The sequence below is a fragment of the Pseudophryne corroboree genome, chromosome 3 (assembly GCF_028390025.1).
Source record: "Pseudophryne corroboree isolate aPseCor3 chromosome 3, aPseCor3.hap2, whole genome shotgun sequence".
Lineage (NCBI taxonomy): Eukaryota > Metazoa > Chordata > Amphibia > Anura > Myobatrachidae > Pseudophryne > Pseudophryne corroboree.
Window position 1 is genome coordinate 488085044 of NC_086446.1, and position 15626 is coordinate 488100669.

General features: G+C 44.5%; 1 protein-coding gene across 2 annotated transcripts in view; it reads left to right on the forward strand.

The window, feature by feature from the left end:
• The window catches only part of LOC135056124 (ABC-type organic anion transporter ABCA8-like), a 380977-nt gene that overhangs the window by 330262 nt on the left and 35089 nt on the right, over positions 1-15626 (forward strand). For both annotated transcript variants that reach the window (XM_063960911.1, XM_063960912.1), the window contains exon 28: positions 12509-12600. In XM_063960911.1, the coding sequence (XP_063816981.1) occupies positions 12509-12600 (92 nt within the window). The remainder of the gene's footprint in view (positions 1-12508; positions 12601-15626) is intronic.

Genomic DNA, 15626 nt, shown 5'->3' on the forward strand with positions numbered 1-15626 from the left:
TCAATATGAGATCCAAAGAGCTGCAACTATCAGTGAAGCAAGCCATCATTAGGCTGAAAAATCAAAACAAACCCATCCGAGAGATAGCAAAAACATTAGTTGTGGCCAAATCAACTGTTTGGAACATTCTTAAAAAGAAAGAATGCACCGGAGAGCTCAGCAACATCAATAGACCCGGAAGACCACGGAAAACAACTGTGGTGGATGACAGAAGAATTATTTCCCTGGTGAAGAAAAACCCCTTCACAGCAGTTGCCCAGATCAAGAACACTCTCCAGGAGGTAAGTGTATATGTGTCAAAGTCTACAATCAAGAGAAGACTTCACAAGAGGGAATATAGAGGATTCACCACAAGATGTAAACCATTGGTGAGCTACAAAAACAGGAAGACCAAATTAGAGATTGCCAAACAACATCTAAAAAAGCCTTTACAGTTCTGGAACAACGTCCTATCGACAAATGAGACAAAGATCAATTTGTACCAGAGTGATGGTAAGAGAAGAGTATGGAGAAGGAATGGAACTTCTCATGATCCAAAACATACCACCTCATTAGTGAAGCATGGTTGTGGTAGTGTCATGGCGTGGGCATGTATGGCTGCCGATGGGACTGGTTCCCTTGTATTTATTGATAATGTGACTGCTGACAAAAGCAGCAGGATGAATTCTGAAGTGTTTCGGGCAATATTATCTGCTCATATTCAGTCAAATGCTTCAGAACTCTTCGGAAGGCGCTTCACAGTGCAGATGGACAATGACCCAAAGCAATAATGCGAAAGCAACCGAAGAGTTTTTTAAGGCAAATATGTGGAATGCTATGCAATGGCCAAGTCAATAACCTGACCTGAATCCGAATGAGCATGCATTTCACTTGATGAAGACAAAACTGAAGGGAAAATGCCCCCAAGAACAAGCAGGAACTGAAGACATTTGCAGTAGAGGCCTGGCAGAGCATCACCAGGGATGAAACCCAGCATCTGGTGATGTCTATGCGTTCCAGACTTAAGGCTGTAATTGACTGCAAAGGATTTGCAACAAAGTTTTAAAAGTTTGATATAGGATTGTTTAGTTTGTCCCATTGCTTTTGGTCCCTTAAAAAGTGTGAGGCACATATAGAAACCATTGTAAATCCTAAACCGTTCACCTGATTTGGAGGTAAATACCCTCAAATTAAAGCGGAAAGTCTGCACTTAAAGTACATATTGCTTGTTTCATTTCAAATCCATTGTGGTGGTGTATAGAGCACAAAATATAAGAATGATGTCGATGTCCCAATATTTATGGACCTGACTATAGATAGATATATATATATATATATATATATATATATATATATACACACACACACAACTGTTTATAAGCAAGATGTAATATTCACATTACAGTACGAAATTTGTACCAGATATTATAAAAACATTACATGCTGATATTTGTGTCGAGATATAATGTCACAATTGACTCATTGGGTGAACCACGGACCAGACTGAAAATACGGGAATATATCCCATACACTTTGATCTTGCTCAAATTATGTAAATTTCCAGAGATGAAAAAGTTGTTATTAGCATACACCTAGATAGTATTAACCTCTGATTGGACAACAATATCTGGTTTGTAAATCAAAATCAATCACGTTTCAAGCAATATTGCATAACACCAATTCCTGGATCAATTATAGCTAACCCTTCCTTGACATTGTAACCACTTAGACCTGTGTAGTAAAGAAACACTTGTTACATGATCTGTTGACATATATAACATTAATCCAGTATTATAAATTATCTGGCTAGATTATGTCAGGATACAAAGTAGCCACTAATGTGTCCTCATAAATCTTATTAAACATATAATTAAATATGCTGGTTGTTCAAAGCACTATAAACCAATTTGTATCATATATAGGACCATTGTATATAGGTTGTCACAAAATAAATTGCATTAGTTATTGCACCCTTCCAATCACTTTGAACCGGGACCAGTACTTACGTGTTAATGGCATTAGTGCATAATCACAGGATTGAGTAACAGTTTAACGATAGTGGCAAACCTCTATTTCCACTTATAATGTGGCCCGTACTCCATAATCTGTATCATACATTATTCAGTAATTCTTTGCATATAGATAACATATTGGTATATATGCAAGAACAAAATTTAAATTGCAAGGAGAAATATTCAAAGCATGCCCGCTGATCCTATTGCTCACCACTTCTTTAATAGACCTATACCTGAGGGATTTTGTTCTAGGGCTCCCATCCTACATACAAGACACTAGGGACATTCTCAAGAAGATCCATGATACAAGCTTGGAAGACGGCCAATTGCTGGTAGGCCGTGATGTTGAAGCATTATATACCAACACAAGTCTTGAGGCAGGCATATCTGCTGTAAAATACTTCCTAAGCATGGATGAATTTGGTGCTTTTCAGGAATTTTTACTGGATCTATTATATTTTATATTACATTTCAACTTTTCTACCTTTGATGGTAAATTTTACCTACAAGTGAGGGGAACTGCGATGGGGGCTGCATGCACGCCCACTTACGCCAATCTATTTTTAGGTTGGTGGGAGAAGAATCTAGTCTTTTGCGATAACATCGAACACTATACGAAACACATAACAATGTGCGATCGCTACATTGATGATGTTTTCATGATATGGAATGCAGGACAAGATCTGTTACTGGAATTTATTGACTCAACACCACTGATTTAAATCTGAAGTTAACATCCGCAGCAGCACTGTTAGTGCTCTGTCTTAGCGCTAGAGACTCTGACAGAGTGCCAGAGTCTACCGCGCATGTGCAAGTCTCCGAAAAAATGGCACGGTGGCCATTTTTTTCGGAGACCTGCTATGCGCTGTAGACTCTGGCACTGTGCCAGAGTCTCTAGTGCTCAGAGCACTAACAGCACTGCTGCGGCTGCTGGCTACAGGACTCGGGAGAGATGGGGACGCACACCTGGCCGGACACTTGAAAGGTAAGTATTTACAAGAAATGGGTGCAGTGTGGGCCCCCTCTGGGCCCATGTGCACCGCACACACTGCATCCATTATAGATACACCACTGGGCCTATATTTGATACAAATTGTTCTTGCATATATACCAATATGTTATCTATATGCAAAGAATTACTGAATAATGTATGATACAGATTATGGAGTATGGGCCACATTATAAGTGGAAATAGAGGTTTGCCACTATCGTTAAACTTACTCAATCCTGTGATTATGCACTAATGCCATTAACACTTAAGTACTAATCCCGGTTCAAAGTGATTGGAAGGGTGCAATAACTAATGCAATTTATTTTGTGACAACCTATATACAATGGTCCTATATATGATACAAATTGGTTTATAGTGCCTTGAACAACCAGCATAATTATTAATATGATTAATAAGATTTATGAGAAAACATTAGTGGCTACTCTGTATCCTGACATAATCCAGCCAGAGAATTTAGGATACTGTATCAATGTTATATATGTCAACAGACCATGTAACAAGTGTTTCTTTACTACACAGGTCTAAGTGGTTACAATGTCAAGTAAGGGTTAGCTATAATTGATCAAGGAATTGGTGTTATACAATATTGCTTGAAACATGTGATTGATTTTGATTTACAAACCTGATACTGTTGTCCAGTCAGAGGTTAATACCATCTAGGTGTATACTAATAACAACTTTTTCATCTCTGGAAATTTACATAATTTGAGCAAGATCAAAGTGTATGGGATATATTCCCGTATTTTCAGCCTGGTCCATGATTCATCCAACGAGTCAATTGTGACTTTATATCTCGACACAAATTTCAGCATGTAATGTGTTTATAATATCTGGTACAAATTTCGTACTGTAATGTGAATATTACATCTAGTTTATAATAAGAATTTACTTACCGATAATTCTATTTCTCGGAGTCCGTAGTGGATGCTGGGGTTCCTGAAAGGACCATGGGGAATAGCGGCTCCGCAGGAGACAGGGCACAAAAGTAAAGCTTTTACAGGTCAGGTGGTGTGTACTGGCTCCTCCCCCTATGACCCTCCTCCAGACTCCAGTTAGGTACTGTGCCCGGACGAGCGTACACAATAAGGGAGGATTTTGAATCCCGGGTAAGACTCATACCAGCCACACCAATCACACCGTACAACTTGTGATCTAAACCCAGTTAACAGTATGATAACAGAGGAGCCTCTGAAAGATGGCTTCCTAAACAATAACCCGAATTAGTTAACAATAACTATGTACAAGTATTGCAGATAATCCGCACTTGGGATGGGCGCCCAGCATCCACTACGGACTCCGAGAAATAGAATTATCGGTAAGTAAATTCTTATTTTCTCTATCGTCCTAAGTGGATGCTGGGGTTCCTGAAAGGACCATGGGGATTATACCAAAGCTCCCAAACGGGCGGGAGAGTGCGGATGACTCTGCAGCACCGAATGAGAGAACTCCAGGTCCTCCTTTGCCAGGGTATCAAATTTGTAAAAATTTACAAACGTGTTCTCCCCTGACCACGTAGCTGCTCGGCAGAGTTGTAATGCCGAGACCCCTCGGGCAGCCGCCCAAGATGAGCCCACCTTCCTTGCGGTATGGGCCTTAACAGATTTAGGCTGTGGCAGGCCTGCCACAGAATGTACAAGTTGAATTTTGTTACAAATCCAACGAGCAATCGACTGCTTAGAAGCAGGTGCACCCAACTTGTTGGGTGCATACAGTATAAACAGCGAGTCAGATTTTCTGACTCCAGCCGTCCTTTAAATGTATATTTTTAAGGCTCTGACAACGTCCAACAACTTGGAGTCCTTCAAGTCGTCTGTAGCCGCAGGCATTACAATAGGCTGGTTCAGGTGAAACGCTGATACCACCTTAGGGAGAAAATGCGGACGCGTCCGCAGCTCTGCCCTATGTCGAATGGAAAATTAAATAAGGGCTTTTATAAAACAAAGCCGCCAGTTCAGATACTCTCCCGGCCGAAGCCAGGGCCAGTAACATAGTCACTTTCCATGTGAGATATTTCAAATCCACATTCTTTAGTGGTTCAAACCAATTGGATTTGAGGAAATCTAAAACTACATTTAGATCCCACGGTGCCACCTTAGGCACCACAGGAGGCTGTATATGCAGTACTCCTTTGAGAAAAATCTGGACCTCAGGGACTGAGGCCAATTCTTTTTGGAAGAATATTGATAGGGCCGAAATTTGAACCTTAATAGATCCCAATTTGAGACCCATAGACAATCCTGATTGCAGGAAATGTAGGAAAACGACCCAGTTGAAATTCCTCCATCGTAGCACTCCGCTGCTCGCACCACGCAACATATTTTCGCCAAATACGGCGATAATGCTTCGCGGTGACTTCCTTCCTTGCCTTTATCAAGGTAGGAATGACTTCTTCTGGAATGCCTTTTCCTTTTAGGATCTGGCATTCAAACGCCATGCCGTCAAACGCAGCCGCGGTAAGTCTTGAAAAAGACAAGGACCCTGCTGAAGCAGGTCCCTTCTCAGAAGTAGAGGCCACGGATCGTCCGTGACCATCTCTTGAAGTTCCGGGTACCAAGTCCTTCTTGGCCAATCCGGAGCCACTAGTCTTACTCCTCTTTGCCGTATAATCCTCAATACCTTTGGTATGAGAGGCAGAGGAGGAAACACATATACCGACTGGTACACCCAAGGTGTTACCAGCGCGTCCACAGCTATTGCCTGCGGATCTCTTGACCTGGCGCAATACCTGTCCAGTGTTTTGTTGAGGCGAGACGCCATCATGTCCACCATTGGTTTTACCCAACGGTTTAATAGCATGTGGAAAACTTCTGGATGAAGTCCCCACTCTCCCGGGTGAAGGTCGTGTCTGCTGAGGAAGTCTGCTTCCCAGTTGTCCACGCCCGGGATGAATACTGCTGACAGTGCTATCACGTGATTCTCCGTCCAGCGAAGGATCCTGGCAGCTTCTGCCATTGCCCTCCTGCTTCTTGTGCCGCCCTGTCTGTTTACATGGGCGACTGCCGTGATGTTGTCCGACTGGATCAACACCGGTCTTCCTTGAAGCAGAGGTTCCGCCTGGCTTAGAGCATTGTAGATTGCTCTTAGTTCCAGAATGCTTATGTGAAGAGACTTTTTCAGGCTCGACCACACTCCCTGGAAATTTCTTCCCTGTGTGACTGCTCCCCAGCCTCTCAGGCTGGCATCCGTGGTCACCAGGATCCAATCCTGCATGCCGAATCTGCGGCCCTCCAATAGATGAGCCTCCTGCAACCACCACAGAAGGGATACCCTTGTCCTCGGCTACAGGGTTATCCGCAGGTGCATCTGAAGATGCGACCCTGACCATTTGTCCAACAGATCCCTTTGCATGGAATCTGCCGAAAGGGATTGCTTCGTAAGAAGCTACCATTTTTTCCCAGGACTCTTGTGCATTGATGTACAGACACCTTTCCTGGTTTTAGGAGGTTCCTGACCAGGTCAGATAACTCCTTGGCTTTTTCTTCGGGAAGAAAAACCTTTTTCTGAACTGTGTCCAGAATCATCCCCAGGAACAGCAGACGAGTTGTCGGCATTAATTGGGATTTTGGAATATTCAGAATCCATCCGTGCTGCTTTAGCACCTCTTGAGATAGTGCTAAACCCATCTCTAGCTGTTCTCTGGACCTTGCCCTTATTAGGAGATCGTCCAAGTATGGGATAATTAATACGCCTTTTCTTCGAAGAAGAAATATTATCTCGGCCATTACCTTTGTAAAGACCCGAGGTGCCGTGGACAAACCAAACGGCAGCGTCTGAAACTGATAGTGACAGTTTTGTACAACGAACCTGAGGTACCCCTGGTGTGAGGGGTAATTGGAACGTGGAGATACGCATCCTTGATGTCCAAGGATACCATAAAGTCCCCTTCTTCCAGGTTCGCTATCACTGCTCTGAGTGACTCCATCTTGAACTTGAACTTCTTTATGTACAGGTTCAAGGACTTCAGATTTAGAATAGGCCTTACCGAGCCATCCGGCTTCGGTACCACAAAAAGAGTGGAATAATACCCCTTCCCTTGTTGTAGAAGAGGTACCTTGACTATCACCTGCTGAGAATACAGCTTGTGAATGGCTTCCAAAACCGTCTCCCTTTCTGAGGGGGACGTTGGTAAAGCAGACTTCAGGAAACGGCGAGGTGGCTCTGTCTCTAATTTCAACCTGTACCCCTGAGATATTATCTGCAGGATCCAGGGATTTACCTGCGAGTGAGCCCACTGCGCGCTGTAATTCTTGAGACGACCGCCTACCGCCCCCGAGTCCGCTTGCGAAGCCCCAGCGTCATGCTGAGGCTTTTGTAGAAGCCGGGGAGGGCTTCTGTTCCTGGGAAGGAGCTGCCTGTTGCTGTCTCTTCCCTCGTCCTCTGCCTCGTGGCAGATATGAATAGCCCTTTGCTCTCTTATTTTTAAAGGAACGAAAGGGCTGCGGTTGAAAGGTCGGTGCCTTTTTCTGTTGGGGAGTGACTTGAGGTAGAAAGGTGGATTTCCCGGCCGTAGCCGTGGCCACCAAATCCGATAGACCGACCCCAAATAACTCCTCTACGCATCGCCTGTCCACTGTCGTGTCCATAAAGCTCTTCTGGCCGAAATGGACATAGCACTTACCCGTGATGCCAGTGTGCAGATATCTCTCTGTGCATCACGCATATAAAGAAATGCATCCTTTATTTGTTCTAACGACAGTAAAATATTGTCCCTGTCCAGGGTATCAATATTTTCGATCAGGGACTCTGACCAAACTACCCCAGCACTGCACATCCAGGCAGTCGCAATAGCTGGTCGTAGTATAACACCTGCATGTGTGTATATACCTTTTTGGATATTTTCCATCCTCCTATCTGATGGATCTTTAAGTGCGGCCGTCTCAGGAGAGGGTAACGCCACTTGTTTTGATAAGCGTGTTAGCGCTTTGTCCACCCTAGGAGGTGTTTCCCAGCGCTCCCTAACCTCTGGCGGGAAAGGGTATAAAGCCAATAACTTCTTTGAAATTAGCAGTTTTTTATCGGGGCACCCCACGCTTCATCACACACGTCATTTAATTCTTCTGATTCGGTAAAAACTACTGGTAGTTTTTTCACACCCCACATAATACCCTGTTTAGTGGTACCTGTAGTATCAGCTAAATGTAACATCTCCTTTATTGCCAAAATCATATAACGTGTGGCCCTACTGGAAAATACGGTTGATTCGTCACCTTCACCACCGGAATCAGTGCCTGTGTCTGGGTCTGTGTCGACCGACTGAGGCAAGGGGCGTTTTACAGCCCCTGACGGTGTTTGAGGCGCCTGGACAGGCACTAATTGAGTGTCCGGCCGCCTCATGTCGGCAAACGACTGCTTAAGCGAGTTGACGCTATCCCGTAATTCCACAAATAAAGGCATCCATTCTGGTGTCGACCCCCTAGGAGGTGACATCCTCATATTTGGCAATTGCTCCGCCTCCACACCAATAACGTCCTCATACATGTCGACACACACGTACCGACACACAGCAGACACACAGGGAATGCTCTATACGAAGACAGGACCCACTAGCCCTTTGGGGAGACAGAGGGAGAGTCTGCCAGCACACACCAAAAAGCGCTATATATGACAGGGATAGCCTTATGATTAAGTGCTCCCTTATAGCTGCTTTTATATTAATATATTGCCATTTATTTTGCCCCCCCTCTCTGTTATACCCTGTTTCTGTAGTGCAGTGCAGGGGAGAGACCTGGGAGCCTTCCTGACCAGCGGAGCTGTGACAGAAAATGGCGCCGTGTGCTGAGGAGATAGGCCCCGCCCCTTTTTCGGCGGGCTCGTCTCCCGCTATTTAGTACATTTAGGCAGGGGTAAATATCTCCATATAGCCTCTGGGCTATATGTGAGGTATTTTTAGCCTTTTTAAAGGTTTTCATTTGCCTCCCAGGGCGCCCCCCCCCCAGTGCCCTGCACCCTCAGTGACTGCCGTGTGAAGTGTGCTGAGAGGAAAATGGCGCACAGCTGCAGTGCTGTGCGCTACCTTAAGAAGACTGCAGGAGTCTTCAGCCGCCGATTCTGGACCTCTTCTTGCTTCAGCATCTGTGAGGGGGCCGGCGGCGTGGCTCCGGTGACCATCCAGGCTGTACCTGTGATCGTCCCTCTGGAGCTTCATGTCCAGTAGCCAAGAAGCCAATCCATCCTGCACGCAGGTGAGTTCACTTCTTCTCCCCTCTGTCCCTCGTTGCAGTGATCCTGTTGCCAGCAGGAATCACTGTAAAATAAAAAACCTAAGCTAAACTCTCTAAGCAGCTCTTTATGAGAGCCACCTAGAATTGCACCCTTCTCGGCCGGGCACAAAAATCTAACTGGAGTCTGGAGGAGGGTCATAGGGGGAGGAGCCAGTACACACCACCTGACCTGTAAAAGCTTTACTTTTGTGCCCTGTCTCCTGCGGAGCCGCTATTCCCCATGGTCCTTTCAGGAACCCCAGCATCCACTTAGGACGATAGAGAAAAACTGTTTTTTTATATACATATATATATATATATATATATATATCAAATCAGTACAGCCCGGCACTCCACTTGTCATGGGAGAGGGTTGTCCCGGTGCCTTCCGTGTGGAATCGATAATAGAGGAAAATAACCAGCGGCATTCAGGGTCTTGTTGGGGAGTAAATTGTATTTAGAACATCAATGCAAGACCATCAACGTTTCGGGGATTTAAACCCCTTTGTCAAGATGTGAGAACATCTTGACAAAGGGGTTTAAATCCCCGAAACGTTGATGGCCTTGCATTGATGTTCTAAATACAATTTACTCCCCAACAAGACCCTGAGTGCCGCTGGTTATTTTCCTCTATATATATATATATATATATATATATATATATATGTGTGTGTGTGTATGTGTGTCTATGTCTGTCTAGCTGTAACCCCTAAGTAAATTTTCATTTAATATATTTACAAAAAAAGTTATATTTTAATGCAATAGAGACTTTTTGGCCATCGTAGGCTCTGGATGATGTATATAACAGTGCCCCCAAAATAGAGTCTTCTTCTCCTCTTTCTTGCAATGTGTATACAGTAAGAGACTCGAACTAGCGTAATGTGTATAAGAGGCTCTACCTGGCGCAAAATGTGTAAGAGGCTCTACCTGGCACAATGTGTATACAGCAGTCCTTGCCCCCCCCCCCACCCCCTCTGCCTCAGAGCAGCGGCGCAGCACGGAATTCTCCCCTTTTGCCACCGCATCAGAGCAGCAGCGAATGAACAGGCGGATCAAGAGGAATGGCTGTAGAGGCACCAGGCACCCGAGCAAAGGTACAGCTGGGGAGTTATTAAGTCGGGGGGGGAGGGTGGGGGAATTTGGATGCTCAGCAGCCGATGTCATTGTGATGGTGGGGGAGGGGGGGGCAATATCATTGTGCCTAGGGAGAGCCTGACCCCTAAATCCAGCTCTGCTCACTTCCCATATACAGTTAATCACTAGGCTACATATAAGCTCAGTAACATCAGAGATAGCCTCAACAATATTAAAAAATAGAGGGCAAACCCCAGGCCTCTTCAGTCATTCATTTTATAACTCAAAAATAATCTTTCATAAAGCATGCCAATGTTTAGTCTGGAGCAGACCTTTGTCAAGTCCAAGTTTAAGACAAACACCACATGCGTTTTGTATATTTACCTCGACACCGGCTATGAAGTTAGTGGCCTCTGACTCAACATCCTGAGACACTGACTTTTTAGTTTTTTTCCTATCATTCATCTATCTATCTATTTATCTATCTATCTATCTATCTATCTGGGTGTGTTGGGGAGTGTCATGAGCATGTAGCCAGAGTTAGTCACTAGTCATGCGTACGTATGCTGGACGCCACATTCGTCTGGTTCTCCTGCACCTACTGTAGAATGGGGTAAGTGGAAGCGCTGAGGATACTGATGACGTTGCTTTCGGGTGGAGCGATGAGCATGTATTAGGATGTGCTTATAGTCACATTAGCAGTCTGTTTTGTAATTCTTTCACATTAAGAATATATAATCCGCATTCAGGCAAGTCAGGAACAAGTGCTCTTATTTGTCACTGCATTAAAACCACAATGCATCTAATTTTAGGTGGTTTTGTATTTTCACAAGAATGCACATATTGTAAAAACACATCACAGTTGTGTAATTACGTGAAAGCAGGCAACTGATGTTACATACAGAGGAGTCCTAGCTCATCTTACCGTCAAATCATGGCAAACGCGGGATTAGTGTGCCAGCAGATGTACTCGTGCTCTTATTACACACCTGTAATCCACTGGATCGGAATGGGTGTGTGCGCTCCCGCAAATGGGACACATGCGGGAGTGGTAAGTCGTAATCGCGATGCATCTGCACATGTGACCCCTTCACGGCCAAGATGAAAAAGAACACATTTGTACACACTTTTTCTATATGTATCGTACAAGACAGGCCAGACCTACATATACTATATATGTAGGGATGCAGTTAATTTGCTGGCTGTCGGGATTCTGGCGGTCAGGATACCGATGATGGAATCCCGACAGCCGACAAATGGAATCCCATCTCACAGTGGCTATTCCCACTCGTGGGTGTCCACAACAATAGAACTCTTTACGCTCGCCCAGCTGCCGGCATACTGGCAGCTGGGATGCCTCTGTCGGAATACTGACGGCCGGCATCCCGGCCGAATGTATATCATATTGATCCCATATATGTATTGTACATGGCAGGTCAGACCTTCATATACAGTATATGTATTGTACATGGTAGGCAAGACCTACATATAAATGTATTGTACATGCCAGGTCAGACTTACATATATATGTATTGTACATGGCCGGTCAGACTTACATATACAGTATATGTATTGTACATGGCAGGCAAGACCTACATATAAATGTATTGTACATGGCAGGCCAGACCTACATGTATATGTATTGTACATGGCAGGTCAGACCTACATATATATGTATTGTACATGGCAGGTCAGACCTACATATATATGTATTGTACATGACCGGTCAGACCTACATATACAGTATATGTATTGTACACGGCAGGCAAGACCTACATATAAATGTATTGTACATGGCAGGCCAGACCTACATGTATATGTATTGTACATGACCGGTCAGACCTACATATATATGTATTGTACATGACCGGTCAGACCTACATATACAGTATATGTATTGTACACGGCAGGCAAGACCTACATATAAATGTATTGTACATGGCAGGCCAGACCTACATATATATGTATTGTACATGACAGGTCAGACCTACATATATATGTATTGTACATGGCCGGTCAGACCTACATATACAGTATATGTATTGTACACGGCAGACAAGACCTACATATAAATGTATTGTACATGGCAGGCCAGATCTTCATACTGAATCTTGAACATTTATTTCCACTGAACTGTATTTGCTGCTGTTTTATTTTATATAAGCTCAGATCATTCCTCTAGTAGTTCAGAGTACATTTCTCAAAACTGAATGTTCTCTTTTTTCTAGTCCTACATACATATCATCCTATTCTCAGGCATCCTCTGGTTGTTGGAATGGAGATATGGGACAAGAAGCCTGAAAAGAGACCCAATATTCAGGTTTAGTATAAGACACTTTCTTGGTTCCAAGTAACTATCACTTTGCTCCTTATATCACCAGTTTTACATTGTTTGTTCTGTCCCTAGTGTCACAGTACATATTGTACATTGTAAATTGCAGTTATACATTATTATGTATCACTGTGTTAAGCAGCAATACATAATGATAGTTACTGCTGACCTGTTGCCACCAATAGACCCCTTAAACTTTTGGAAAGAACATTACTCTAGATGTAGTATAGGTTAATATATAGTTTTGGTAGGATAATAGTGTTTAAATGTTGGCCCGAGACACTTTATATTTTTTCCTGAAATAGCTTATGTGTAACTAGTGTAAGGAGATCAAGGTAGAGGTGCCCTCTCCTGGGGTAGATTGACACCTCCAAACACACAGCAGCCAGAAAACAGCACACCGGTCCAGGTTTTTCTTACAGTCTAGCAGTAGCTGGGTTTATTGTGCAGTGCAGATAAGTAAAATATAAAATAAATCCTAGCCCATCTGACCACTAACTAACACACTGATTACCTATCTGAGTCGTAGGACCTAATGCCCCTACCACAACAAGGCACATACACAGTACTACTCACAGTCAGTACATCACAGTGACTCTGAGCAAGCCTGCTACCTGTTCCTCCACAAAGTGAGACCCTGAGTAAACCTCTGACATAGCTTTATTGGCATCTACAGGTGCAAGCACTAATGAGCCTGATCTCAGACTGAAGGCCTAAACACCCAAAATGTGCCTAGTGGATGGAGTACACCCTCTCTCTCCATCCACAACTCCAGGAACCCTTAACTGTCTTTTACTAAAGCCCAAAACATTTTACCAGTCTGTTCTGCAATCACATACATTTTCCTGTTTTTTTTTTTTTTTTTAAATCATATAGATTAGAAAGCTGGAACAAATATATCTCCCATGTACAACCTTACCAGTGTTTTCATCACACTAGTTATACAATTTACTACAGACAACCCCTTTTTATTGCATCCCAAGATTGCACATGCAAACGAACAATCAAACAAACAAAACAACCAGGATATATCCAGCTACAGTAGTTCAGAGTCCTGAATTGGTGTCAAATAGTGAAAACACACTTCTGAACTATGGCAGATATACACCTTAATCTACCATATAAAAACGAGTTTTATGGTAAGAACTTACCCTTGTTAAAACTCTTTCTGCGAGGTACACTGGGCTCCACAAATCTGGACAATGGGATGTAGAGTAGGATCTTGATCCGAGGCACCAACAGGCTCAAAGCCTTGACTGTTCCCAGAATGCACAGCGCCGCCTCCTATATCACCCGCCTCCCAGCACAGGAGCTCAGTTTAGTTAACCAGCCCAATGCAGTAGCAGGAAAAGAGACGACAACGGTTAGTAGCCACATACACCACACTCTCACGACAAGAGAAGTGTCAGCGGCTAATGCCATATCAACACAAAGAAGCTAAGTGCATCAGGGTGGGCGCCTTGTGAAGCCCAGTGTACCTCGCAGAAAGAGTTTTAACAAGGGTAAGTTCTTACCATAAAACTCGTTTTCTGCTGCAGGGTACACTGGGCTCCACAAGTCTGGACAATGGGGATGTCCTAAAGCAGTTCCTTATGGGAGGGGACGCACTGTAGCGGGCACAAGAACCCGGTGTCCAAAGGAAGCATCCTGGGAAGCGGCAGTATCGAAGGCATAGAACCTTATGAACATGTTCCCGGAAGACCACGTAGCCGCCTTGCACAATTGATCAAGGGTCGCACCACGTTGGGCCACCCAAGAAGGTCCAACAGACCGAGTAGAATGGGCCGTAATGTGAACAGGAGCTGACAGACCAGCCTTCACATAAGCATGCGCAATCACCATTCTAATCCACCTGGCCAGGGTCTGCTTGTGAGCAGGCCAGCCACGTTTGTAAAATCCAAACAAAACAAAGAGAGAATCAGACTTTTGAATAGAAGCAGTTCTCTTCACATAGATATGGAGAGCCCGTACCACATCCAAAGACCGCTCTTTGGGAGACAAATCAGGAGAGACAAAAGCTGGAACCACAATCTCCTGATTAAGGTGGAACGAAGAAACCACCTTAGGTAAATATCGGCGACGAGTCCTATGAACCGCCCGGTCACGGTGAAAACTCAGATATGGGGAACTACAAGACAAGGCACCCAAATCCGACACTCTTCTAGCAGAGGCAATAGCCAGCAAGAACACCACCTTAAGGGAAAGCCACTTAAGGTCAGCTGAACCAAGAGGTTCAAATGGAGGCTCCTGCAATGCCTCCAAAACCCCCGACAAGTCCCAGGGAGCCACATGCGGGACATAGGGAGGTTGGATACGCAACACACCCTGAGTGAAAGTATGAACATCAGGTAAAGTCGCAATTTTTCTCTGAAACCACACCGGCAAGGCAGAAATATGAACCTTGAGGGAGGACAGACGAAGGCCTAAATCTAGGCCCTGCTGTAGAAAAGCCAAAAGTTTGGCTGTACTAAACTTGGAAGCGTCATAATGGTTAGATGCGCACCAAACAAAGTAGGAATGCCAGACCCGATGGTAAATCCGAGCAGAGGCCATTTTCCGGGCCCGCAACATAGTTTTAATGACCTCTTCAGAAAAGCCCTTAGCTCTTAAGAGGGAAGCTTCAAGAGCCACGCCATCAAAGACAGCCGGGCTAGGTCCTGGTAGACACAGGGGCCCTGAACGAGGAGGTCTGGGCATTGTGGAAGTAGAATTGGACCCTCTCACAATAGGCCTTGCAGGTCTGAGAACCAGTGCCATCTGGGCCACGCCGGAGCTATGAGAAGGAGATTTCCTTTTTCTTGCTTGAACTTCCGAATTACCCTTGGCAGGAGTGACACCGGAGGGAACACGTACGGCAGCCGAAACCTCCACGGCACTGCCAGCACATCCACGAATGCTGCTTGAGGATCCCTTGTCCTTGCTCCGAAGACCGGAACCTTGTGATTGTGTCGAGACGCCATCAGATCCACATCTGGAAGACCCCACCTTTCCACGAGGAGTTGAAACACTTCTGG